General features: G+C 37.3%; 1 protein-coding gene across 1 annotated transcript in view; it reads right to left on the bottom strand.

Moving 5' to 3' along the window:
* The window catches only part of ADAMTS19 (ADAM metallopeptidase with thrombospondin type 1 motif 19), a 270,031-nt gene that overhangs the window by 70,271 nt on the left and 172,552 nt on the right, over positions 1–27,208 (bottom strand). The window contains exons 14-16 of the mRNA XM_055430830.2: positions 21,185–21,312; positions 16,804–16,924; positions 9,471–9,551 (exon numbers count right to left, since the gene is read on the bottom strand). Of these exons, the coding sequence (XP_055286805.2) occupies positions 9,471–9,551; positions 16,804–16,924; positions 21,185–21,312 (330 nt within the window). The remainder of the gene's footprint in view (positions 1–9,470; positions 9,552–16,803; positions 16,925–21,184; positions 21,313–27,208) is intronic.

Below are 27,208 nucleotides of genomic sequence, written 5' to 3'. Positions count from 1 at the left end.
CCCAATCCCTCCTAGCATCAGAGTCTTTTCCAGTGAGTCAACTCGTCTCATGAGGTGGCCAAAGTATTGGAGTTTCAGCTTTAGCATCAGTCCCTCCAATGAACACCCAGGATTGATCTCTTTTAGAATGGACTGGTTGGATCTCCTTGCAGTCCAAGGGACTCTCAAGAGTCTTCTCCAGCACCACAGTTCAAAAGCATCAATTCTTCGGCGATCAGCTTTCTTCACAGTCCAACTCTCACATCCATACATGACCACGGGAAAAACCATAGCCTTGACTAGACGGACCTTTGTTGGCAAAGTAATGTCTCTGCTTTTTAATATGCTATCTAGGATGGTCATAACTTTCCTTCCAAGGAGCAAGCGTCTTTTAATTTCATGGCTGCAATTAATATAGGTAAGGTGTCAATTTTGTTATATGTATTTACCACAATTTTTAAAAAAATGGTTTCAAGGGGAATAAAGATATTCATGTTGGAATCCCTGTAACATATGAATTCTATCTTATATGGCAAATAAATAACATTGCTGCTGCTACTGCTAAGTCACTTCAGTCGTGTCTGACTGTGCGACCCCATAGATGGCAGCCCACCAGGCTCCGCCGTCCCTGGGATTCTCCAGGCAAGAAAACTGGAGTGGGTTGCCATTTCCTTCTCCAATGCATGAAAGTGAAAGTGAAGTCGCTCAGTCATGTCTGGCTGTTAGCGACCCCAGGGACTGCAGCCTACCAGGCTCCTCTGTCCATGGGATTCTCCAGGAAAGAGTACTGGAGTGGGGTGCCATTGGCTTCTCCAAAATAACACTGCAAATATGATTAAATTAAGGGTCTTCAGATGGGGAGATTTTCCTGGATATTACCATAGTGGGCCTAAAATGCAATCACATGTAGTTTTTTAAGATGAAGGAAGAGTGGAACACAGAAAAAGAAGAGAAGGCAATGATTTTAGGGAGGTACATATTGAATTGTTATGGTCAAAGGAAAAGAATGCAGGTAGCATAGAATCTGGAAGAGATCAGGAATGGATGCCACCCTATAAACTTCAAAGAGAGCATGGTTTTGCAGACACCTTGATTTTTGGTCCAATAAAACTGATTATGGCCTCCAGAACTTTGGCAGAATATACTCCTCTCATTTTAAACCACCAAGTTTGTGGTAACAGTCACAACACTCATAAGGACACTGATACACTGACATTTACTATATTGGGAAAACTAAAAAAGAGGTTTCTGCACAGATGAAAATAAACTGTTTGATTTAGACATTATTTCTGAGGTGTACATGAAAATTTGATAATTTACATCAAATAAAAATGTAAAGAATGGAGCCAAATGTGATTCCTGAGAGAGACAGTATAGCAGAGTATACAGCAAGGCCCAGGCTTGAGCCCCACAGCATGGGAACACTGGGAAATTATGTGGATACTGAGAATCCAACAAAAGGGCATTTGCTGACCTTGATCTATTGAGGAGAGACCAAAAAAAAAGAAAAAAAAAAAGGAAAACTGGAGTAGCAATGCTCATATCGGAGAAAATAGACTTTAAAATAAAGGCTGTTACAAGAGATAAATAGGAAACTAGATAATGATCAAGGGATTAATTCAAGAACATATAACCATTGTAAATATATATGCACCCAACATAGGAGCAGCTCAATTTATAAGACAACCACTAACAGTCAAAGCTATGACAAACCTAGACAGCATATTAAAAGCAGAGATATTATTTCTTTGCCGACAACAGTGCGTATAACCAAAGCTATGGTCTTTCCAAGGTCATGTATATTTGTGAGAGTTGGGACTATAAAGAAGGCTGAGTGTCGAAGAACTGATGCTTTTGAACTGTGGTATTGGAGAAGACTTGAGAGTCCCTTGGACTGCAAGGAGATCAAACCAGCCAATTTTAAAGGAAATCAATCCTGAATATTCATTGATGCTGAAGCTGAAGCTCCAATACTTTGGCCACCTGATACGAAGAGCTGACTCATTAGAAAAGAACCTGATACTGGGAAAGATTGAAGGCAGGAGGAGAAGGTGATGACAGAGGACAGGATGGTTGGATGGCATCACCGACTCAGTGGACATGAGTTTGAGCAAACTCCAGGAGATGGTGAAGGACAGGGAGGCCTGGTGTGCTGCAGTCCAAGGGTTCGCAGAATTGGAAACGACTGAGCGACTGAATAACAGTCATAAAAGGGGAAACTGACAGTAACACAATAATAGTGGGGGACTTCAACACCTCATTTATGTCAATGGGCAGGCCCTCAAGAGAGAAAATCAGTAAGGAAACATAGGCCTTAAATGTCAGAATAGACTGAACAGACTTAATTGATATAAAGCAGTCCATCCAAAAGCAGCAAAATGTACACTCTTCTCACATGCACGTGGAATGTTCTCCAGGATTGACCACTTGTTAGGCTACAAAGCAAGCCTGGGTAAATTTAAGAAAACTGAAATCAAATGAAGCATCTACTTCAACCACAACACTATGAGATAAGGAATAAATTACAATAAAAAAGTGTAAAAACCACAAATATATGGAGGCTAAATAATATGCTACTAAACAACAACGGGTAACTGAGTAGCCATTCTCTAACACCAGATATAAAAATAAACTCAAAATGGATTAAAGACCTAAGTGTAAGACTGGATACTATAGAACTCGTAGAGGAAAATATATGCAGTACACTCTTTGAAATAAATTGCAGCAACATCATATTGGATCCACCTCCTAGATTAATGAAAATAAAAATAAAGATAAACAGACCTAATTAAACTTAAAAGTGGAAATCATAAAAAAACACAGCCCACAGAATGGGAGAAAATATTTGCAAATGGTGTGACTTACAAAGGATTAATTTCCAAATTATGCAAACAGTTCATGTTGCTCAATATAAGAAAACAGTCAAAATATGGGCATAAGATCTAAACAGACATTTCTTCAGAGAAGACAAATAGATGCCCAGAAAACAAATGAAAAGTTCAAAATCATTAATTATTAGAGAATTGCAAATCAAAACTATAGTGAGTTATCACCTCACATCAGTCAAATGGCCACCATCAAAAAGTCTATAAACGCTAAGTGCTCGAGAAGGTGTACAGAAAAGGAAGCACGTTTACATTGTTGGTGGGAATGTAAACTGGTGTATCCACTATGGAGAACAGTATGGAGGTTCCTTAAAAAACTAAAATCAGAGCTATCATATGATCCTGTAATCCCATTTCTGGGCATGTATCTGGAGAAAACCAGAATTTGAAAAGATACATTCACCCTAACATTCACTGCAGCACTATTTATCGTAGCCAAGACATGGAAGCAGCATAAAAGTTCACTGACAGATGAATGATTACAGATGACGTGGTACATGTATACAGTGGAATATTACTCAGTCATAGAAAGAGTGAAATAACGCTATTTGCAGCAACACGGATGGACCTAGAGATTATCATACTAAATGAAGTATGTCAGACAAAGACAAATATGATGTGATATCACTTATATGTGGAATCTAAAAAAATATTACAAATACACTTATTTAGAAAACAGAAACAGACTCACAGACTTAGAAAACAAACTTACCGTTACCAAAGGGAAAAGGTGGAAGGGAAGTATAAATTAGGAGGTTGCTATTAACACATACACTATTATAGAAAATACATAATCAATAAGTACCTACTGTATAGCATAGGGACCTCTATTCAATATTCTATAATAACTTAAACGGAAAAGAAATATGAAAAAGGTTAAATATGACTGAATCACTTTGCTGTATACCTGAAACTAACACAACATTGTAAATCAACTATGTGCTGTGTGTGTTGTGCTAAGTAGCTTCAGTCATGTCTCTTTGTGACCCTATGAACCATAGCTTGCCAGGCTCCTCTGTCCATGGGATACTCCAGGCAAGAATATTGCAGTGGGTTGCCATGCCCTCCTCCAGGAGACCTTATCAACCCAAGTATCGAATTTGCATCTTTTACATCTCCTGTATTGGTAAACAGTTTCTTTACCACCAAAGCCACTTGGGAAGCCCTACTCCAATATAAGCTAGAAATATAATAATTTGAAAAAAGATAATATAAATATGATGCTTAAATTCTGGAAGAATAGCCTTTTACCAGACGTGTAATATTAGATGTCAGTGAATGCCATGACTATACGAGAGAATTTTACATGACTTAATTAGCTTATTAATTTATAAGCAATATATATTTTGACAATATACTATTTTCTTTCATATATTTAAAAATCATTAATTGGCCTAAGTAAAATAGCTGATACAATTTTTTCCAGAAGCAATACTTAAAAATTTAGAAATATTTTCTCAAGTGCCCAATGAAATAAAATCAGAAATGAAAAAATAAAGTTAAAATTAACACCACAAAATACAGAGGATCATAAGAGATTAGTATGAATAACTGTATAGAAAAAACTGGATAACCTATAAATAATGAATAAATTCCTTGAAATATGCAATGTCCCAAGACTGAATCAGGAAGAAATAGAGAGATTGAAAGAACAATTCCCAGTAATGAAATTGATTCATTAATCAGAAAATTCCCAATAAACAAAACTCAAGGACCAGATAGCTCCACAGGTAAATTCACCTAATATTTAAAGAAGCGTTTACATTTATCCTTCTCAAACTATTCCCCAAAATTTAAGAGGAAGGAACACTTCAAAATTCATTCCACAAGGCAAGTATCACCCTGATACAAAATTAGACAAAGACAGCACAGGATAAGAAAGTTACAGGTCAATATTCCTGATGAACATAGATCCAAAATTTTCAAAAAAAGAGTAGAAAATAAAATTCAACAATACATTAAAAGGGTCACTACATCATGATTAAATTAGGTCCATCTCAGAGGTGAAAGGATAGTGAAATATTCACAAATCAATACTTACCTGAAATACCAGGTAAATAAAGTGAACAATTTTAAAAAATGGTCATCTCAAAAGATACAGAAAAAGATGTTGACAAAATCAACATTTATTTAGAATAAAAAAGCTTTTAACAATGTGGAAATAGAAGACATATACCTCGAGATTTAATAAGGCCAGATATGATAAAAGCACAGTCAACATCTTACTTAATGGTCAAGGGTGAAAGCATTTCTTCTAAAATCAGGAATGGGATAAAGATGCCTACTCTTACCATGTTCATTCAACATAGTATGGGAAGTTCTAGCCACCATAGTCAGACAAGAAAAACAAAGAAAAACAATCCAAACTGGAAGAAAGAAAACTATCACTCTTTGCATATGACATGATACTATATGCAAAAAATTCTAAAGATGCCACCAAAATACTATTAGAACTAATACATGAATTCAGAAAAGTAGCAGGATACAAAATCAATATACAGAAGTTTGTTGCACTTCTAAATACTAGTAATGAATCATGAGAAAAGGAAAATAAGAAAACAATCACATTTATAATTACATCAAAAAGAATAAAATATTTAAGAGTAAATCTAACTAAGAAGGTACAAGAATTCTATTGGAAGACTATATGGCATTAATGAAAGAAACTGAAGACAACAGAAGGTGATAGAAAGATACACTGAACTCATAAACTGGAAGAATTTTTATTGTTAAAATGACCATACCACTTAAAGCAGTCTACAAATTTATTGCAACCCTTATCAAAACACTACTTGCACTTTCCAGAGAATTTGGACAAATAATTCTAAAATTTTATTTGGAAACAAAAAGACCTCGAATAGCCAAAGCAATCTTGAAAAAGAGGAATATTGGTGTTTTTCTTTCTGGCTTATATATATGGAATTTAGAAAGATGCAAATGATAACCCTGTATACGAGACAGCAAAAGAGACACAGATGTATAGATCAGTCTTTGGGACTCTGTGGGAGAGGGTGAGGGTGGGATGATTTGGGAGAATGTCACTGAAACACGTATGTTGTCATATGTGATATGAATCACTAGTTCAGGGTCAATGCATGTTATAGGATGCTCGGGGCTGGCATGCGGGGATGACCCAGAGGGAGGATAAAGGGAGGAGGGAGGTGGGAGGGGGGTTCAGGAGGGGGAACTTATGTAAACCCGGGGCGAATTCATGTCAATGTATGGCAAAACCAACCAATATAATATTGTAAAATAATTTGCCTCCAATAAAAAATAAATTAATTACAAAAAAAAAAAAGAAAAAGAGGAATAAAGCTGTAGGTATCACACATACCCTCATTTTAAATGATACTACAAAGGAACAGTAATTAAAAGAGTATGGTACCAAACATGGAGAAAGACAGACATTGATCAATAGAACAGAACAGAAAGACCAGAAATAAATTAATGTTTTTATGGTTAATTAACCTATGACAAAGAAGACAAGAACAGACATTGAGGAAGGACAGCTCTTCTACAAATGGTGTTGGGAGAACTGGACAACTACATGCGTAAGAACCAAACTGAACTACTTTCCCACACTGCATACAGACATAAACTCAAAATGGATAAAAGTTTTAAATTTAAGACCTGAAACCACAAAATTCCTAGACGAAAGCATAGGTAGTATGCTCTTTGACGGCGGTTTTAGCAATATTTTTTTGAGGGGGGGGATATGTCTACTCAGGCAAGGCAAACAAAAGCAAAAATAACCAAATGGGAATATGTCAAACTAAAAATTTGTCAACAAATGAAAAGGCAGCTTACTGAATGGGAGAAGATATTTGCGAACAATATATCCTGTAAGAAGTTAATATCCAAAATATACAAAGTGCTCATACAATCAACATCATAAATCCCTAAACAATCCAAATAAAAAGTGGGCAGATGCTCTGAAGAGAAATTTTTTTCAAAGACATTCTGATGGTCAACAGGTACATAAAAAGATGCTCAGAATTACTAATCATCAGGAGAATGAAAATCAAAACCATGATGAGATATCACCTCACATCTGTCAGAATCAGTTGAGTTCAGTCGCTCAGTCGTGACCGACTCTTTGTGACCCCATGAATCACAGCACACCAGGCCTCCCTGTCCATCACCAACTCCCAGAGTTCACTCAAACTCATGTCCATCGAGTCGGTGATGCCATCCAGCCATCTCATTCTCTGTCATCCCCTTCTCCTCCTGCCTCCACTCTTTCCCAGCATCAGAGTCTTTTCCAGTGAGTCAACTCGTCGCATGAGGTGGCCAAAGTATTGGAGTTTCAGCTTTAGCATCAGTCCTTCCAATGAACACCCAGGATCGATCTCCTTTAGAATGGAGTGGTTGGATCTCCTTGCAGTCCAAGGGACTCTCAAGAGTCTTCTCCAGCACCACATTTCAAAAGCATCAGTTCTTCGGCGATCAGCTTTCTTCACAGTCCAACTCTCACATCCATACGTGACCACGGGAAAAACCATAGCGTTGACTAGACGGACCTTTGTTGGCAAAGTAATGTCTCTGCTTTTTAATATACTATCTAGGTTGGTCATAACTTTGCTTCCAAGGAGTAAGCGTCTTTTAATTTCATGGCTGGAATCAGCATCCTGTCAGAATGGTTATCATTAAAAAGACAAAAACAATTGTTGGCAGTATGTGGAAAAAAGAAAATCTTCTTATACTGTTGGTGGGAGTGTAATTGGTGTGGTCACTATGGAAGGCAGTAGGGAGATTCCTTAGAAAGTCAAATACAGAACTTCCATATGATCCAGCAATTTCGCTCCTAGGTATTAACTCAAAGAAAATAAAAGTACTAATTCAAAAAGAGATAAGCACCCTGATGTTCAGTGTGGCATTGTTTACAATAGTCAAGATATGGAAGCGTTCATTCATCTAAGTGTCCAATGATAGAAGAATAGATAAAGAAGACAGAACCTGTCATTTGTTAACAGGTTTTAGTTCGACACAGTCCCATTTGGTTATTTTTGCTTTCGTTTGCCTTGCCTACGTAGACAAATAAAAATATATATATATATATAGTTAAGACTGCTGTCAAAGAACCTATGTTTTCTTCTTGGAATTTTATGGTTTCAGGTCTTAAATTTAAAACTTTAATCCATTTTGAGTTTATGTCTGTATATGGTATGGGAAAGTATTTCAGCATGGTTTATATACACAATGGACTATTAATCATCGAAAAGAAAAAGAAATCTTGCCATTTGCAACAAATATTTAGATTTAGAGGATTCATGGGGTTGCAAAGAGTCAGACACGACTGAGCAACTGAACTGAACTGAACTGATGGTAAATGAAATAAGTAAGACAAAGAAAGACAAATACTGTATGATCTCATATACACGTGGAATTTAAAAAATGAAAACAAGAAAACAAATCAAAATAAAAAGAAACTCTTAGATACAGAGAGCAAAGGGGTGACTGCCAGAGGGAGCGGGTAGTGTGTACAAGAAATAGGTGAAAGGTATTAAGAGATAAAAAGCTCCAGTGATGAAATAAGCAATGTAGGTCTTATATAGTATAAGGAATATTATCGATAACATTGTAATAACTTTGTTTGGGGACAGATGGTTACTAGACTTATCATGGTGACCATTTCATAATGTATGCATATGTCAGCACTATGCAGTACCCCTGAAACTATCAAAATATTATAAGCCAACTTTTCAATTTAAACTTAAAAACAAGAAACTTTCTTCATAGATGCGTACACCTGAAGTGAGGCAAAAGAGAGCACAGTTAGTTCAGTCGCTCAGTCGTGTCTGACTCTTTGTGACCCCATGAACTGCAGCACGCCAGGCCTCCCTGTCCATCACCAACTCCCGAAGTCCACCCAAACCCATGTCCATTGAGTCAATGATGCCATCCAACCATCGTATCCTCTGTCGTCCCCATCTCCTCCTGCCTTCAATCTTTCCCAGCATCAGGGTCTTTTCAAATGAGTCAGCCCTTCGCACCAAGTGGCCAAAGTATTGGAATTTCAGCTTCAACATCAGTCCTTCCAATGAACGCGCAGGACTGATCTCCTTTAGGATGGACTGGGTGGATCTCCTTGCAGTCCAAGGAACTCACTGTCTTCCATTAAAAGAACAAGTCCTCTTAGCATACATAATTTTTTTTAAGAATCCCACAAGATTTCCGAATTACAGAGCAATCAGCAAACACACACACACACACACACACACACACCTATGTATGCACTTGCACATGCAACAAACACAGATATGCATATATTTATGTGTATGCATATATGAAATATATAATATATGAAACAAAACATATCCAAATCCTCCAATAAGTATTTGTTCCTTAATGTGGACTAACATGAAGAAGTAATTAATAACTACCCCCTGCCTCTGCTGCCAAAAAAAGCCTAGTCAACCACACTGCTTTTCCTCCAGGGAAGTCCCTGGGAGGGAAGGAAAAAAATTCTTACTTGGTAAGAGCAGCTTCCTGGGAAATTCATATATGTAACTAGAAACACACTGATGTTCTGGTCATCACAGAACTCTCAGGGCAAGGTAGCTAAGCTTGAACTTGGATGGGCTCTGTGTGTTTAACACAGGTTACCTAAATAGCTGTGTGCTGGCTTTTCTTCCACAACTTTGATTCTTCTTGCTCCAGCAGGTATCACCAGCACTTCTACATAACCTGTAAAAGTCAATAAAACATGAAATACATCTTGAGTTTCTTCTAATTCTTTTTTCTTCACTGACTTTCCCTATTTTTCTTTTGGTTTTGGCTTTTGATGTGATATTTCAATACCTATATAAAGAAAAAAATTATCTATAAAAGCTGTCATAATTTTAAGTTGAGAAGTTTTTTGGAGCAACACTGAGAATACAAAACTATCATGAGTAAATGGGTGACTGTATTCCATGTTAAAAAGCTTCCCAACAGCTTATGAATTATAAGGTGAGAAAAAGCACAATGGGTAGCTTGGTTAGAAACACAGTGAATCCTGGAACAGAGCAGATTAACTTAAGTTCTGCTCATGGAACTCCTGTAAATCAGAAAGTGTAGGGAGGAGGAAACATAGCTGGAGAGCATACAGATGCTGGATGTGTGTCCCTGAAATAGAGTATTGGACAAGAAAGATCAAGCCTTCCCTAGGAGATGAACAAAGGGTTTTGAAACTTGAGCTGGAGACAAGTAAGATAATAAGATAATTAAGTAAAATAATAAGTAAGGCCACACCAGGCAATCTGATATTACCCTGAAAGGGATCAGGTGGCTAGGAGCAAGATACAACTATTATATTAAAAAATAAATATTCTTCTCAGTATATCTGTATAGCTACACATAGCTCTAATAAAAATCTAATTTTCAAAGCTACTGATAAAAAGGTATAATACCTAATCCCAGAGTTGTCTCCTATTGATTAATTATTCAAATTCCTGAAACTGTTGACAATTATGCTGTTTATCATAAGGTAGCAGACACCCCACCTGGTGGCAGTGCCTGGGATTAGAGGTCTGTGCTTTTCAAATCAGCATTTCCAAGAGAGAATAAATTTTTAGTAATACTAAATCATACAAGTACTTCCATTCTGTTACATGAACACAGTATGCAGAAATGAAAATAGAAACAAACACTTCCTATTTGCATACAGAAATGAGGTAAGATGATTTCTGTACTCAGTGAGTTTAGAATTGAATTGGAAAGATAAGACACAAGTATCTTACATAAAAATGAGCTAAACAAAGCTGCCAAAATTAAGCTTAGAAGATCATATTCAAAATAAAATGGCTAATTTTCCAATGAAGAATGTAAATTAAAGTTGTTTAAACCATCCCCCTTTTCTGATCACATCACCACTCAGAAGTTTTGCTGCTATTTTAACTCAGAAGTTGGATTTCCAACCCCCTCCCCTTTTAAGTGGGGCTTCCCTGGTAGCTCAGAGGTTAGTGCGTCTGTCTGCAATGCGGGAGACCTGGGTTCGATCCATGGGTTGGTAAGTTCCCCTGGAGAAGGAAATGGCAACCCCACTCCAATATTCTTGCCTGGAGAATCCCATGGACAGAGGAGCCTGGTGGGCTACAGTCCACAGGGTTGCAAAGTGTCAGACATGACTGAGCACAACCCACTCCCCTTTTAAGTGGTTCTGTACATTACTGATGTTTGAGTAACAGTGGTACCAGCCAGAATCACAATGGTTCAGAAAACAGAACGTTTCATATAGTCAAGGAAAGCTTCAGAAAGAAGCAAAAAGATTAACTGTCTTTGAAGAATGGATAGGATTTGGATATACAAGTGACCCTTAAACAAAACAATGCATGAGTTAAGAGTGCTGATCTGACATGTAGTAAAAAATCTGAGTATAAGTAGTGGGTCCTCTGTACACGTGGTTCCTTTGTATCTGTGGTTCTACATCTGAAGACTTAAAAACTGCAGACTGTGTGTCCTGTAGTATTTACTATTTTAAAAAATCCATATATAAGTGGATCCATGCAGTTATTTGAGAGTCAACTGTATATAAAAAAGAGTGAGTTCACCATATGTAGAGAAAAGTAACATGGTAAATGGTATTTTTTGTACCACACAAAATAACTGACAGAATGAGAAGGTGTAAGAAGATGGCTATATTAAGAGAATTTAAATGCATGCTAATTTACCACTTGAAGCTACTGAACATTCTGCAGCAAGGGATGTGGTAATCAGATACTGGTTTGGAGAGCTTTTATCTGATAGTTGGAAGGGTCTCAGTGATATGGCTGTGGAAAGCAGTATCAGGAGGCCAATGTAAAAATCCAGGAGTGCTAGAGGCTAAGGCACGAAATCTAGAAGGCATTGTAAAGGGAAAAAAAAAAAAATTCTGAGTTTGAGAACCGACAGAAAGTGAGGACGTAAACACGGAACACAAGGTTTTATTATTACTTATGTGAGAATGCAGTCATCATTTACAAAAACATGAAAGTCAAGTTTGGGTAATAATCTGACAAGTTTTGCAGGTTGTACTCAACAAAACAGTATAACACAGTAATAAAAAATCTCCAGTAAGAACTCTGGAATCTGGAACTGCAGGGTAGGGTCAGGCTTTCCTCACCTTTGTGAGGCAGTCACTGAAGCCACAGGAGTACATGGAGAAAACTGAGATGGAAGAAGTCAAAGACTTAACCTTGGTGACAGCTGTGGTTTTTAACAGAAAGATGGGGGGGGGGGGAGGAAAGAATACAGAGAAGGAATAATCCCAAGAAAGTAGAAATCTGGCTATTTTGGTATAGTGGGATCTTATAGATTAGAATATTTTAAGAAGAGTACTGGTACATACCTGTACAGACATCAAAGAGAAACGCGACTAAGTGAGGAGAGTCCACCGGATGTCACAAGCAAGAGGTAACTATACATCTCTGAGCAAATTAAGGTGTTTGGAGAAGATGATAAATTTCAGGATTGTTAAAAATGAAGAGTAGATACAGAAAAGTAGAGTCAGTAACTGTAAATTCCTGTTTGGGTTTAGCAGTAAACCCAGAGGTATGTTGTATTTTAGGACAACAGTTATATATAAGTTTATAGTTATATCCAGAGCGATTTTCTGTTATTCAATAGAAACAGCTTGGAGGACAGGTGAGTTAGATTGTGTTTAAAGAAGAGAGGAAGGAAAATATTAAGCAAAGACATTTGATAAAGGATAGCTAAAGCCTTGTGCTTTAGATATTTTTCAGTAAATAAGCTATTTAGCACAATTGAGACTGCGTACTTTTAAAAGAAGTGAACATATGAGTGGCTATTATTAAGCTCAGAAGCTGAAATAAAGACTATGATGTCAAGGTAATAAACTTGATACTCACATCGGACAGTTTGCATCGTACGTACATAGGAACATCCTCTTTTATAACCAGAGATCCCATTCTTAATTGGCCATCTTAAAATGCCCAAGGTATCATTATCTCCATGGTAGTTAACAATGATAAATGCTATATTTTGAACAATTGCTATGTGCTAGTCACAACTGTAGATAGTTAATATAAATTATTTCATTCAGCCATAATGCTATCATCCAAGGTAGATATTTAAAAGATTGGGAAATAAAGGTAGAGAAAAAAAAAATTTGCCTTTTTTAAGACTGCCTTGTCAGTAAATAGCCGATGCAAGCTTTGAACTCAGATCTATCTGATTATAGCTAGAGCCTGCTACTACTATTTCACAGAGCAGAACATATGACACTGCTGCTGCTGCTAAGTCACTTCAGTCGTGTCTGACTCTGTGCGACCCCACAGACGGCAGCCCACCAGGCTCCCCCGTCCCTGGGATTCTCCCGGCAAGAACACTGGAGTGGGTTGCCATTTCCTTCTGCAATGTGTGGAAGTGAAAAGTGAAAGTCTCTTATTGCTGTGGCAAACATACAAATAAAAAGTCTAAGAGCATGCATTTCTTGTACTGGATTAGTGTCATCATCTCTTGTCTAAGAATAACAGATTTTATGCCCACCCTCTTATAAATGTATATTGATAACTATATAGTTCCACAAGTGTCCAAATATACAATTTACCTTTAAAAATACCTTAACAAAACAACCCCTGTCCAGGCAAATTAAAATGAAATACATGATACATTTGCTAAGGAACAAAAATTCTCTTAAGTTGATTTTCTAGCTCCAAAAAAAATGACTTAGAAAACTCTAAATAGAGCACAGGGATGGAAAACACCCACATGTGTCTGCACATGTGTTACTCATACAATACATACAGTGTGTATGGCCAACTGGACCAAAATAGGGCTGCAATTCCTTCAAGAAATTCTAGGAAGTCCATAAACTATAAGGATAAAATTGTCTCAAGAGAAATGAATACAGCATTCCTAAAGTCACAAGTAAATGAAGCCCACAGCATAATTAAAGACTCATACAGGTTTTTGATTTCTAAAGTTCTTAATGATGTAATGTTTCATTGTTCATTAAGTTAACAAATGTTAATGAATCACACACTATGTTGGTCATTGCTGCTGCTGCTGCTGCTAAGTCGCTTTAGTTGTGTCTGACTCTGTGTGACCCCATAGACGGCAGCCCACCAGGCTCCGCCGTCCCTGGGATTCTCCAGGCAAGAACACTGGAGTGGGTTGCCGTTTCCTTCTCCAATGCGTGAAAGTGAAGTCGTTCAGTCGTGTCCGACTAGTAGCGACCCCATGGACTGTAGGCCACCAGGCTCCTCTGTCCATGGGATTTTCCAGGCGAGAGTACCAGAGTGGCTTGCCATTGCCTAGGGTATTGAACAAAATATAGCCATGATATTTTTCCTCACTGATCTTTAAAGTATAGTAGGAAAGGAAAGATCAAAGAGTGTAAAATTACAAAATTACCATACAACTCAACTCTATGGATACCAGTAGGGTATCCATACAGAGAGATAGGAGGTGGAGGTTGTCTAGCGAACACTTCGTTGAAGAAGTGACATCTGAACTGAGACCTGAATGCTGAACGATTCTTGGTCCTTGGAAGAAAAGCTATGACAAATCTAGACAGCTTATTAAAAAGCAGACACATCACTTTGCCAACAAAGGTCCGTACAGTCAAAGCTATGGTTTTTCCAGTAGTCATGTACAGATGTGAGAGTTGGACCATAAAGAAGGCTGAGCACCTTGAGTACCAAAGAATTTTGAATTGTAGTGCTGAAGAAGACTCTTGAGAGCCCCTTGGACATCAAGGAGATCAAACCAGTCAATCCTAAAGGGAATCAACCCTGAATATTCACTCATTGGAAAGACTGATGCTGAAGTGCCAATTCTTTGGCCACCTGATATGAAGAGCCCACTCATTTATTGGAAAAGACTGATGCTGGGAAAGATTGAGGGCAAGAGGAAAAGGAAGTGACAGAGGATGAGATGGTCGGGTGGCATCACTGACTCAATAGACATGAGTTTGAGCGAACTCAGGAACACAGTGAAGGACAAGGAAGCCTGGCACGCTGCAGTTCATGAGGTTGCAAAAAAGTGGACACGACTTAGCAACTGAACAACAACCAAAGCTAAGAAAACAATATTTTTAAGTGCAAGATGCTAGAGAGAGCATAGTCAGCTTGAGCACCTGTAACAAATCTACTGGTTGCAGCTTAGAGTAGGAAAGTGACCTTGGTAGAGTTGATACCAGAGAGACAAGTAGGAATAACACCACACAAGACTTTATGGTTCAAGTTAGGAATTTTAGTTTCTTCTGTGAACAGTGTTAAACTAGCAGAGAACTACAAGCACAACAAATTGTTGTAAGGAAATAACAGTATTAGTCTCTGATAGTCCCAATATTGTAGGCATTTTAGACATCTTCCAAATATCAGAGGCTGGTAATATAATTTAGAAACTAATAAAACAAAAGTAGAAATTAAAAGTGTAACAAAAACAAAGGAGATTTGAAGTAGAAATCAGGGAGGGGGGAGGAATGTATTCATCTAACTGTAGTCAGAATGAACAGCATTGCTGGTTTTTAACTGCAATTTCTGTTGTCTAAGTTTAATTGAAAAATTAAGTGTTATTATTACTAAACAAAAACTACCAGTGCTGAACGCACATCAGTATTCCTTGGTGAATGGTCTCTATGCAGGTAAACAATTATGCAGGAATAGGCTTCAAAAGTTCTAGTATCTTAAATCTCTTCAGACATCATTTTAACTTTTGCATGATAAAAACATCTCCCATCACAATCAGGCTGAAAAGCTTATTATGACTGTACTTCTTAGCTGGAAGTCTGGGAGCCTTTTACAGCTTTGCCTGACTTTTCTAAATAAGTTCTGACAGATTTTGACTTGCAGGATCTGTCACCTTTTTTCACAACTTCGGAGATTGAGATTTTGATCTGCAATTTACCCTGGGCCTTAGTTATTTTTAGGCTTCAAGTTCTTCAAGCTCACTTATCTTTTATTCTGCTGGGGCCAAGAGAAAGGTTATATATTTGAGGGCTGTGTCTAATTTTCTCTTCTTAGGGGCTTTTTAAAAAATCTAGCATGAACTCAGTTTTCATGATTATTCAAATATAAATGGTTTATTCTTCATATTAAAATATATATTTTAGGGGCACATCTTTCGGTTTCTGAACAAGAAATTTAAAACAGGAAAAAAGTCGATGTATGTAGTATAAGCATATAAATGACAATGAAAATCAATCATAAATACTAAGATAGTTCAATAAACACATGTCCAGGTAAGACACTAATGTAAACATAAAATATTTGCTTCTTCCCAGTAAACCCGAAGGCTTGAGTTTAAAGCATTTTCTGTATATAAAGCTTACTTGTGAGTCATTATATTTCAGTACAGATAATATCCCTTTTTGTTGTGGATCACTTTAAAAGTCACACTACATAGATCATTCACTGTCTGTTCATCCTTACATCCCCTATGAGTGTTTATAGATGAGGAAAGAAAACAAGAGAGGATGTGTTCCTGCTCTTAATATATCTGGAATATCACCCCACATCTTCTGGTTTCCTGTTATAGTTTCCAACATGCTACCCTGCTACAGACTCTGCTTTCAAAATGTATTTCTTTTGAACTTAGTAAACACATTAAGAAAATAATAAAAAAAAAATGGAAAGCTGAAAACCTGAAGACTAATACTCTCAATAGTTGCTTCAGGCTGTTACAAATCATTATTCTCTGTTAGACATCAATACTGTGCATTGGAGGATACGGTCTGTAGAAATCTGATAATATTAGCCAATGCAAATTAGATTATTCCCTTGCTGCTCCAATTTATTAAATGCACAACAGATGATTTCATATTCTCAGTATTGGGAAATGGGCTTGTTAGCATTTCTGGCTCATATCACATGTATTATATGTCATCATGAAAAATCATTCAATACCCATTACAAAAGTCTTCAACAATCAGAAATGTGATTTCTAAGTCAAGTTCAATGTAATTTCTGTCCCCAAAGACTGTTTGGATTAGTAATTTTGAAAAAAAAATAATCACCTGCTCCTCTGGTGTGATTAAATTCTCCTTTAATGATTTTGCATGATTTTCCATTGCCATTGCATACACCACAATGATCTTCCCTTGCAAGAGACCCTAATAAACCATCACAGCCAACTTTCTGCAACAAGAGAATGACAGTACATCATAAAGTGAGCTTTTTCTTTTTTAATGACTACTTCAGGACAAGCCTAGTCTACAAACTAGACATATTTACTTGTTTGGCGAACAAGTAAAACTCCACATTTGCTGGTTGCAAACTAATATAGCAAGCCTGGTCTACAAACTAGACATATTTATTTGACGAACTAGTAAAACTCCACATTTATTGGTGCAAACTAATATAGCAAGCTCATATCAAATAATATCATTTGTAAAGTGACCAAATAGTTCAGTTCAGTTCAGTTCAGTCGCTCAGTCGTGTCCGACTCTCCGCGACCCCATGAATCACAGCACGCCAGGCCTCCCTGTCCATCACCAACTCCCGGAGTACACTCAAACTCATGTCCACAGAGTCGGTGATGCCATCCAGCCATCTCATTCTCCGTCGTCCCCTTCTCCTCCCGCCCCCAACCTTTCCCAGCATCAGAGTCTTTTCCAGTGAGTCAACTCGTCTCATGAGGTGGCCAAAGTATTGGAGTTTCAGCTTTAGCATCAGTCCCTCCAATGAACATCCAGGATTGATCTCCTTTAGAATGGACTGGTTGGATCTCCTTGCAGTATAGTAGGGCAGTGATAAAAGTATATTTTCTTATATTAAAAATTAAATGACATCCTAAAGTAATTTGGAAAACTCTTATTGAGACAAATGCAATTTACATAAATCCCAAAAGAAATCACATTTCTACTAAATGTAACATGATTGATCAAATTCATTCTACTCAGCATAGAACAGACGGGTTTTACCATATGGTTGGCTTTACTCCTAAAGAGGCTGCTGAATAAATGCTGAATATTAAATATTAACTTGTGCAAACCAAACATAAATGTTTACACTCATCACAGTTCATGAATAAATTTCTATTCCCTGCCTTCTTTGTAATCTTAACACAAGTGAGTAAGAACTGCTTATAACCTATGGTTGCTGTAAGAAAATATTAACAGTGGGATAATTAATTTTATATGTTCCCAGAAGAACTATGTTAATGTTAACTATGTTAACTATGCATCTTCTTGGATTAAAATATTGATTCTTTTCTAGTGAATAATGTGTGTCTCCCACGGATATTCAGAAAAGATGATATTTACTCAAAGGGTAGAAGTTAATATGTTGGTGTTAGCTGAAATAAATGGCAGAATTATACCATTACCCCGGATCAAGAAGAAGCTGCAAAACTGACTGATGATATATCCATTTATAACAAGTTACAATTACTTAAATAAAATTTTAAAATATCAAATAAAACAGAAACAATACCAGGGTCTTTTTCTGTGGTTGGTGTTGGGTGGGGGAAGAAGCAGATTAGAAAATTTAGCTGCAGGATGAATATCCCGAGAAACCAAAAATCACATTAAACCTGCATAAAAAATGTATCCTTTCTTTTTGTCAAGGGGGGTGGCTATATCAGTGTCAAGAAGTAGACAAAACAATGCAGTAGTGGAGAACTCTGATCAGTGAATCAAAGCTTATCTGGGAAGAAATAGAATGATTCTGGATGAAAGAGATGGCCACCACAGGAAAATTCTCAAAATACAACAAAGCCATGGGAAGAGTTCACTAAGCAAGAGCCATGAAAAGACCAGAGACTACTGGGGTTAAAAATCTCTCCTTCATGTACAAATGAGGAGAAAATCGAGTTTATAGTGGTTTTGAAATTATAGAAAGCACCTTGATTATTCTATCCGGAGCATCTAGCTTCTTTCTTTGAAATACAATAAACTCAATAAAAAGTAGTTAAATGATTGAATAAATGAGTACCTAGTTGTCTGCTAGCTTTTTGTAACCCTTGTAACTGGGACAGTGTATGTTTCTAAAACCTAAAATAAAATGCAGGGATAGACATCATGCCATGGCTCAATAACCATGTATATTTAAATTAAGCATGAAAAAATTAACATTTTGTAATCAGTAGTTATAAGTAGCCACACTTTTCAAAATATGCCCACATAACTCCAAAAATTGAGGATGAATGTCTTGGGAAAGACAACACTGCTTAACTGGTGGTAGGTGCCTGAAGTACCACTGGTAGCTGAAGATAGGGGAATACCACAATAATATAGAAGACAGCTTTCTCTACGCTTTTCCAGGATATAAACGCCAGGGAGGCCAACTGGGTCACCAGGAGAAAGCTGTCTATTTTCAATTGTTCTCCTTAGTCTACTCATCAAGTTTAGAAATTTAGTTTCAACTTCAATGTTGTATATTTTAGGATAAAACAAAACACTCCAGCCAAACTCAGTATATAGAGTTGTCAGAAAGGAAGCATGTTTTTAATTATATTAAAAGACTGAATGAAGCATTTTAGTTAAAAAGCTTGAATGGTGAAGCATTCCAAAGCTATCAGAAGTCACAATCCACTTCACAGAACTTTAAATACAATCATCAGACTCACATAACACTTATACAGAATTTTGTATTGTTGTTGCTGTTATTTTAATGTCTAGTTAGGGACTCTATAAAAGGTCTGGCTTACACAATACTGTTAAGTGAAAAGTATAGCAATGTAAGCTATTGTATTTGGCATATAGTTGGGAAAATAATTTTCTTTGAAAAATAAACTCATTTAAGTCATACTAATCTGACATTTACATAAAATGATGAAATAAAGATGAAAGTTTTAACTGAACAACTTAGAGCTCTGAAAACCAAGTGTTTGTAGGTAAATAATTGCAATGATTTTTAAACAAATGAAAAATATATTCCAGGGTACTGCCATATTCTATTAAAGAATAAAGGAAATTAATATGTAATTATAAGACTACTTCTTATATCCAATTATATTGCATGATTCTATGCTTTAAACATTATAGCATGCTGGCAAAATAAAGAATCTAAGAGCTGGTAAACCATTTAAGTTTCAGATTGTTTCCAAGTTTTTACCCAGAAGTCTATATACATCTACTGGACCACAGACTGATCCATCCATAGTTTGTAACTGTTTTCAAATTTTGGTGTGTCTGTGTGCTTGTGTGGTCAGGCATGCATTTTTAGAGGAAGAAACCAAAATTTTTATCAAATTCTCAAAGGAGTGTATTACACAAAAAAGTCAACGACCACTGGCCTATTTCATTTTACAGATTAGCTAATGGATGCACACATATTTTCAGTGCTTTTCCCAAGAATATAGTTTCCTAGTGGCTGCCGTGGATTCTGAGTGTTGCTCCACTCAGATACCTCTCTCATTACTAAAGGATGCACATTCTCCTCCCACGCCTGGGAAATGTATCAGCTTATGGCTGTTAGCTTTCATCCCTTTTAAGAAAATGCCTAGCCTAAAGAAAACTGCCTTTCCCAAGGTCACAGTCCCCTCATCCCCCGGGCAGTTTGTATCCAAACACTAGTAGACAATAGGGGTTAAAAAGGTCTGGTTTTCTCTCCCCCATGGAGACAACTTTGCAGAGCCATCCCAGCTGCATGACGCTGGCGAATGAAGCCAGCTGAGGTCTTGTGACTGTGCCAGCCCAACTGCTCCCTGTGCTCAGTCCTGCCTCCTTCCCCCTGTATACACATATTGATCATGAAAACACTTGGCATTAAATTTCCTGCATATTTATCATCCAGGGGAAGGCAACTGTGATAGTGCCAGACCCATAACTGGCAAAATTCAGAGCTTCAGCCATTGATCTTTCCACTATGCTATTTATTTGAACAGAATGACTACTTTTCTAATAATAAAGAAGAGCACATAAATGCATATAACAGATGGAGATTATTTTTAAAAAGAAAACAAAAAGACAAATGAAATGTTTAAGTACAATAAAAATTGACTATACATTTAAAAATCAGCTAATACAAGAATGTTGATGCTATTTTAACATTAATGAATAATAAGACTGATTTTATAGGTTTCTGCCACATGGCTCAGTCTTGCACACAAGATATGGAGAACTGGAGTGCTTGAGTTTTTGGTCTGGAATATTTTGACATAAAATACCCAAAGTGTCATAATTTCAGGCGTGTAATACATACATTATTGAATAAATATGTCAGATTCTTTTCAACTAGAAATGGACATTATAGATTTTCCAGTCTGAACCCTTCACTATACAGATTAAAGAATGGACTTAACAGTTGATCAGACTTGCTGAAGATCACAGTTGAGGCAGGACTACATTAAAGTCTTTTGAATCTTAGTACAGAGCTTTCCACCATACTGTGCAGCTGCTCCAAGGTCCCCCAAGCCTCCCTCAGTGCAGACACTCAGCCTTTGGAAAGTCTTACCTGACACCTGCCATTTGCACAGACATCTAATCCCTGATATCCACAAGAAGTTCCATCCAACACTTTTTCTGATAGAAGAATAGGCTGTTCTTTTCCAACAGGAGAACAAAACAAGGCACATGGCTTTTCTACAGAGTGGATAAAAAGAAATGAACAAAAGTCGATCTATAAGTATTTCTATCTCAAGCTTTATTTTTCAAAATAGTTTTGAGTAAAAAATATGTTAAATAAGTAATGCACTACTAGAGTAGATAATACTAGAGGGTTATTATGAGTAGTAAATGAGATGATGCCTGGGGAAAAAACAGGTATCCAATGAATATTAACCTCCTTCTTAAGAATTGTATCTTCAAATTATTTTTAAGTGTATCACTTATTATTTTTGGCACTAAACCTCTACTACACACAGACCAAGCATTCTTTGTGAAAAATATTTTGCACACTCCCAATTTCTGCTTATATCTTTTGGCATGAACCCCTTTTAATTATAAGAACATATCCAATTTCTGCTTATTTAAGATTTATTTTATTCACAATCTTTTCTTGATGTCTTACTTCTAAATTCCAATACACTAATTTTCAGTCCTATGTATTTGGTGATTCATGAGAGAAAAATTACTAAAGGGAGAAAGAAGAGCTTCTAAGATGAACAATTCTTATAAGATCTTCCACTGTGAGGATGATTAGAAATGCAATATAATCCCATGAGAACATGCACTAGAATGCCCAACTGCTGAAGTGCTAGGTAGCAGTCAACCCTCTTTGTTGTTTACTTAGAAAGCATGTTGGGATGTATGATGACTAGGGTGAGACTTACTGTTCTAGGTAAAGAATTCTTGAATGGCTGGCAATCTTCCTCAGAGCTTCCTTAAGCAATAAAGGAGGGTGATTAGAGTCAAAAACCTTGACTTTCAGGCTCAGTCAAAGACTGGCATAGTATTTTTTAAAGTGCTGTTTCTATTTCTAAGTATTCTGCAGAGGAGCTGTAGTATTTGGTAACACCAGTAGTAAGATTATCCAAATCTGAAACTTCAGAGCAATTTCCAGGCTACATTACTACTCTATTGGCTTGACACCAGTCAGGCCCTTTACTGTTTATTAAGCTCATATAAATAGAATGGAAAATAGTTTACAGTCTCTGACACTGATCTTCTCTTATGTCTTCAGTAAAGTTCCACGTATGCTGATGGGATTCTATAAATACCAGATAACAGCCAGAGGCATGGAACAGGGTATCACTTGGCAAAGAGAAGACAGACAGTTAAATGAGCCTTCAGAATTGAACATTTCAAACAGTTTTCACATGTGGCTTCTGAATACTGCTCTGAACAATTTTGGGGAGTTGGAACATGGCCTTTAATGTGCATGGTTTTGAAATTTTCCTTTAAGATGCCATTATAAGCTGCAATAAAGCATTTCAATGTGCTCTCACACCTCAAAGTAGGTTATGTTTATTCAATGACTGCTTACTATGTCATATCTTTGGACTTAAAAACAGCTGCTGTAATTGCAACACTTTAATATTGGTATGTGTATATATATATATATATATAAAATTCTCTTTCTGGAGTCTTCATTGAAGAGAGTAGCAAACCAGATATATGAATAATGTCTAAAGGAATTAGTCTAAAAAATTTCATTCACAGTCTAAGCATGAAATCAGATAAAAATCTGTGTATTTCTCCTTTTACAACATACTGTCAATTCACTGTACTTACTTTAGCTTTATAGATGACATAAACATTTGATACCAATCTTCCTTCCTGGAGTGTACCCTTGAGATTGTGACATTATAGAGATCCATGTAACATGCCAGTACTTGGCAGGCAGGCTCTGACTTGATTTGAGAGATCAACCCTTTCCAAGATATGCATTAAACATGGATATCAGCCAAATTTCAGCACAGAGCATGCAAAATACCTGAATGCTAAAGCCATGTATCGTTTTTTTCCTCTAAAAATAAATGTTCACTACTGCATTGATACCTTATATTTAATTCTCCTAGCTAGAGATTCATGTATTAACAGAAATAGCCACTTCCATTCTCAAGTGCCAAAGACTTGGGCATTTTTATAAGAACTATATATTTCATTTTGTTCCATACTGCTCTAATACATAAAAACTATTATGTATTTTATTCATCATAGACTGACTGATGTGTTTGATTAGTACATTTTGCAAAATTATCAAAAGTGCTACCCTGCTAATAATATACATATCTATTATAGATCATTCTGATGATAAACAGTACTTTATAAGAGCTTTGATATTTTAAATTGATCCTCATACAACTCTGATTTTTTTTTTTAATTGGCTGCACCACTTGGCTAGTGGGATCTTAGCTCCCCAACCAGGGACTAAATTCGTGTCCCGTGCCATGGGAGTTCAGAGTCCTAACTACTGGACCACCAGGGAATTTCCCACCTCCCACCACCTTTTTTTTTTTTTTTAATCTGGAGGGAAACTGTTTCTTGTTTCTTATTTCACATGAGTAAACAGGTTTCAAATGAATTAAATATTATCAAATCACACAGCTACTTAGAGGCAGAGATAGGATTAACCCAAGATCAGATAATGATTTTCATGAATTGTCATACTGATACTGTTGGGCTGGCCAGAAAGTTTGTTCAGGAACAAGAATGAACTTTTTGGTCAACCCAACATATTTAAATATTATGCAGCAAATATTCATCAGAAGCTTAACTGCTGCTGCTGCTGCTGCTGCTGCTGCTAAGTCGCTTCAGTCGTGTCCGACTCTGTGTGACCCCACAGATGGCAGCCCACTAGGCTCCACCGTCCCTGGGATTCTCCAGCAAACAGAGACATTTAAATCTGCGACAACATGGTCTGCTGGGGTACTTGGAAGGGGTATATACATATCCAACATGGAAGACCAAGGGTATTCTTTTTTCCTGGAGTGCTTGACATAAACTGAGTTCAAAAAATCAGTAGAAGTTTTCAAGGTAAATAAAAGGGGAAAGAGGTTAAAGCTTGAGAAAGAAAGGATATCACGCCAAGAAACTTGCATGTTTACAGGTCCAGAAATAAGAAAACATGATGTATATGAGGGATGAAATGAAATTCAGCCTGGCTGTGCTGGAGATGGAAGTGAGGTCAGAGAAGTTAAAGGGGACAGGTCACAAGAACGGCCTTCTGAACCAGGCAATAAAGTTTCCTGACAGCAAGGGGACTCATGGAAGGGTACTCACTAGCACACTGACCAACAGTTCTGACCTTCAAAAAGGCCAGCCTGGCTGAAATGAGGAGTAGGAGCTGGAGGAGGGTCAGAGAAACAGTAAGAAAGCTGTTTGAAGAATCCAGGTCAGAGATGGTGCAATCGTGAACAAACGTGCTGGCAAACAAAGAGAAGTATGGACAAATAGGGTTTGTTTATTGATTACAGGCAGATGGAGATTGAGGCAGAAAGATTTTAGTTTAGCATGGTAATGAGGCAAATCATGATGTTATTCTCCATGACATAGAATAGTAAGAGGAGCAGATGGGGGCAGTGAGACAGGAACGGAGGAAGGGATATGTTCAACTTGAATCATGTTGAGTAAGAGATGAACGGGATGCTAAGTGAGAAGTTCATGCAACAAACAGGTAAACAGTTAAGGAGCTCCAGACAGATCTGGTTGGAGATAAATGCCTGAGTTCCTTTTAGCATTTGGATGATAAATAAAACCTAATAACTAAGTAAGATCACCCTAAGCGGAACATTCAGTGAGAAGAGGGACCAGGATAGGTCACTTCCCATAAGAGACACTATTCTTTCACTTAATATTTATTGTCTACTCTGTTCAGGCACTATTTACAGAGCTAAAGACAGAGAAATGCATAAAATACAAGTCTTGCTCCTACAATCATTATTGGGGGAGCATAAACTAATAAAATAAAAATATTATGACAGATCACTATAGCTTATGTGAAAAAAAGAATAAGGCAGGGTATTGAAAGGTATTGAGTCAGTATTTAAGAAAAGACCATAAGGATTCACCAGCAAAAACCGTACTTTCCAAGACACTAAGACAGAAAGTCCCTGGATTTATTCTAGGGAGAGCAAGGGAGCCAGTGTGGGTGGAAGGGTGTGATGATCAGTGTAGATGAAGCAAGAGTGTAACAGGAAGCCAGGGAGGAAGGCCCTCATAGGCTATCAGAAGGACTCTAGACCTTCAGTGAGTTGGGAAAACTCATTCTGTTGCCTTCAGAATGGAAGAGTAACGTGACATGACTGATATTTTAAACATATCCTTCTGGCTATGATTGAGACTGAAGGAGATACGGGGACTCAAACATAAAGACCAGTTAGACGACTACTATAAACACACAGGTAAGGCACAGTGGCTTATATCAGGGGGTCAGGTCTGGAGATATTGGGCAATCATTAGATTCTGGATGTATTTTAAAGATAGGGATAATGTGACTTTACTGGTATTTCAAAGGCATAGTAAAAGAGAACGTAAGGGAAAGGGAGGACTCCAAAGTTTGTGGTTAAAGCATCTGTGAATACAGAATTAACTTTTATTAAAAGGATGGTGAGACTAGAAGACTGTGTTATTTTCTCTCAACTGAAGAAATGGTACATTTAGAGGCTGTGTGTTGGGGAAGAAAGCAAGATATGTTTGAAGCAGTGGAACAAGGGCAGTATTTGGAGCACAAAGAGAAAGACAGTGAGGCCTTAGTTGAGGCAGGAGACAAGAGAAGGAATCAGACTAAGGAAGGTCTTGCTGAGCATGTCATGTTGTACAATTTGGTCTTTACCTGAAGAGTTATGGGAAGGCTCTGAAATGCTTAAGGTGGGAAAGCGATATGAACCAATCTGCATTTTACATAAAGATCTCTAGTTGGGGCTTTCCAGGTAGCTCAATGGTAAAGAATCCATCTGCTAATGCAGAAGATGCTAGCAACTCAGGTTGGAACCCTGAGTCGGGAAGATCCCCTGGAGAAGGAAATGACAACTCACTCCAGTATTCTTGCCTGGGAAAACCCATGGACAGAGAAGCCTGATGGGCTACATAGTAGTCCATAGGGTCACAAAGAGTCGGACACGACTCAGCCACTGAGCATGAGTTCTACCTTGAGCTGCCCCTCTACAGGAACCTCAATCCCTCTCCCATCACCACCCCCAACTCCTGGCAACAGCTAATCTGTTCTCCATCTCTATACTATTGTGATTTCAAGAATGTTATAAAAAAGGAATCATACAGCATGTGGCATTTTGAGACTGGCTTATCAACTCTCGTAACGTTCTGACATCCACCAGGTCACTGCATACATTAACAGTGTGTTCCTTGTACTGCTGTGTAACATCCTATAGCACGGATAAATCTTCATTTGCTAATCCTGCAGCTACTCAGAACCTTTTTGATTGCTTCAAGTTTCTGGCTATTGAAAATAAAACTGTTATGTGCACTCATGTACAGCATTTTCTTGTGGTTGTAAATTTTTATTTCTCCGAGATAAATAACCACAACTGCGTTTTCTAATGTGCATGCTTTGTTATTTGAGACACTGCCAAGCTAATTTTCAGAACAGCTGCACCATTTTACCTTACCAGCAACTCATGAGAGATCGTTTCTTTTCATCTTAACCAGCATTTCGTACTGTCACCCTTTTAAAATTGTTTGTGTATAATAATACCTCTGTATTTAAAACTATATATTTTTAGTTAGTGTTTGTGGTTATTGTATGTCACAAAAGTGAAAGTGTTAGTGACTCAGTCAAGTCCGACTCTTTGTGACCCCATGGACTGTAGCCTGCGAGGCTCCTCTGTCCATGGGACTCTCTGGGCTAGAATACTGGAGTGGGTTGCCATGCCCTCCTCCAGCGGATCTTCCATACCCAGGGTCTGAACGTGGGCCTCCCATGTTGCAGATAGATTCTTTGCCATCTGAGGCATGTCATAAAGGCAGAAAAAGCAGAGTTTTTAAATACCTATAATATAAACTACAAAACAACATTTACCATTATTGTAAAGCACTTTGCAAACCTAGACTTCTGCTTAATTAAGATGGTGGCAATCTG

This window comes from Moschus berezovskii, chromosome 8 (genome assembly GCF_049115385.1).
Source record: "Moschus berezovskii isolate FMDL1 chromosome 8, NW_MosBer_1.0, whole genome shotgun sequence".
NCBI classification, from domain to species: domain Eukaryota; kingdom Metazoa; phylum Chordata; class Mammalia; order Artiodactyla; family Moschidae; genus Moschus; species Moschus berezovskii.
This window is presented reverse-complemented; position numbering and strand designations above follow the sequence as displayed.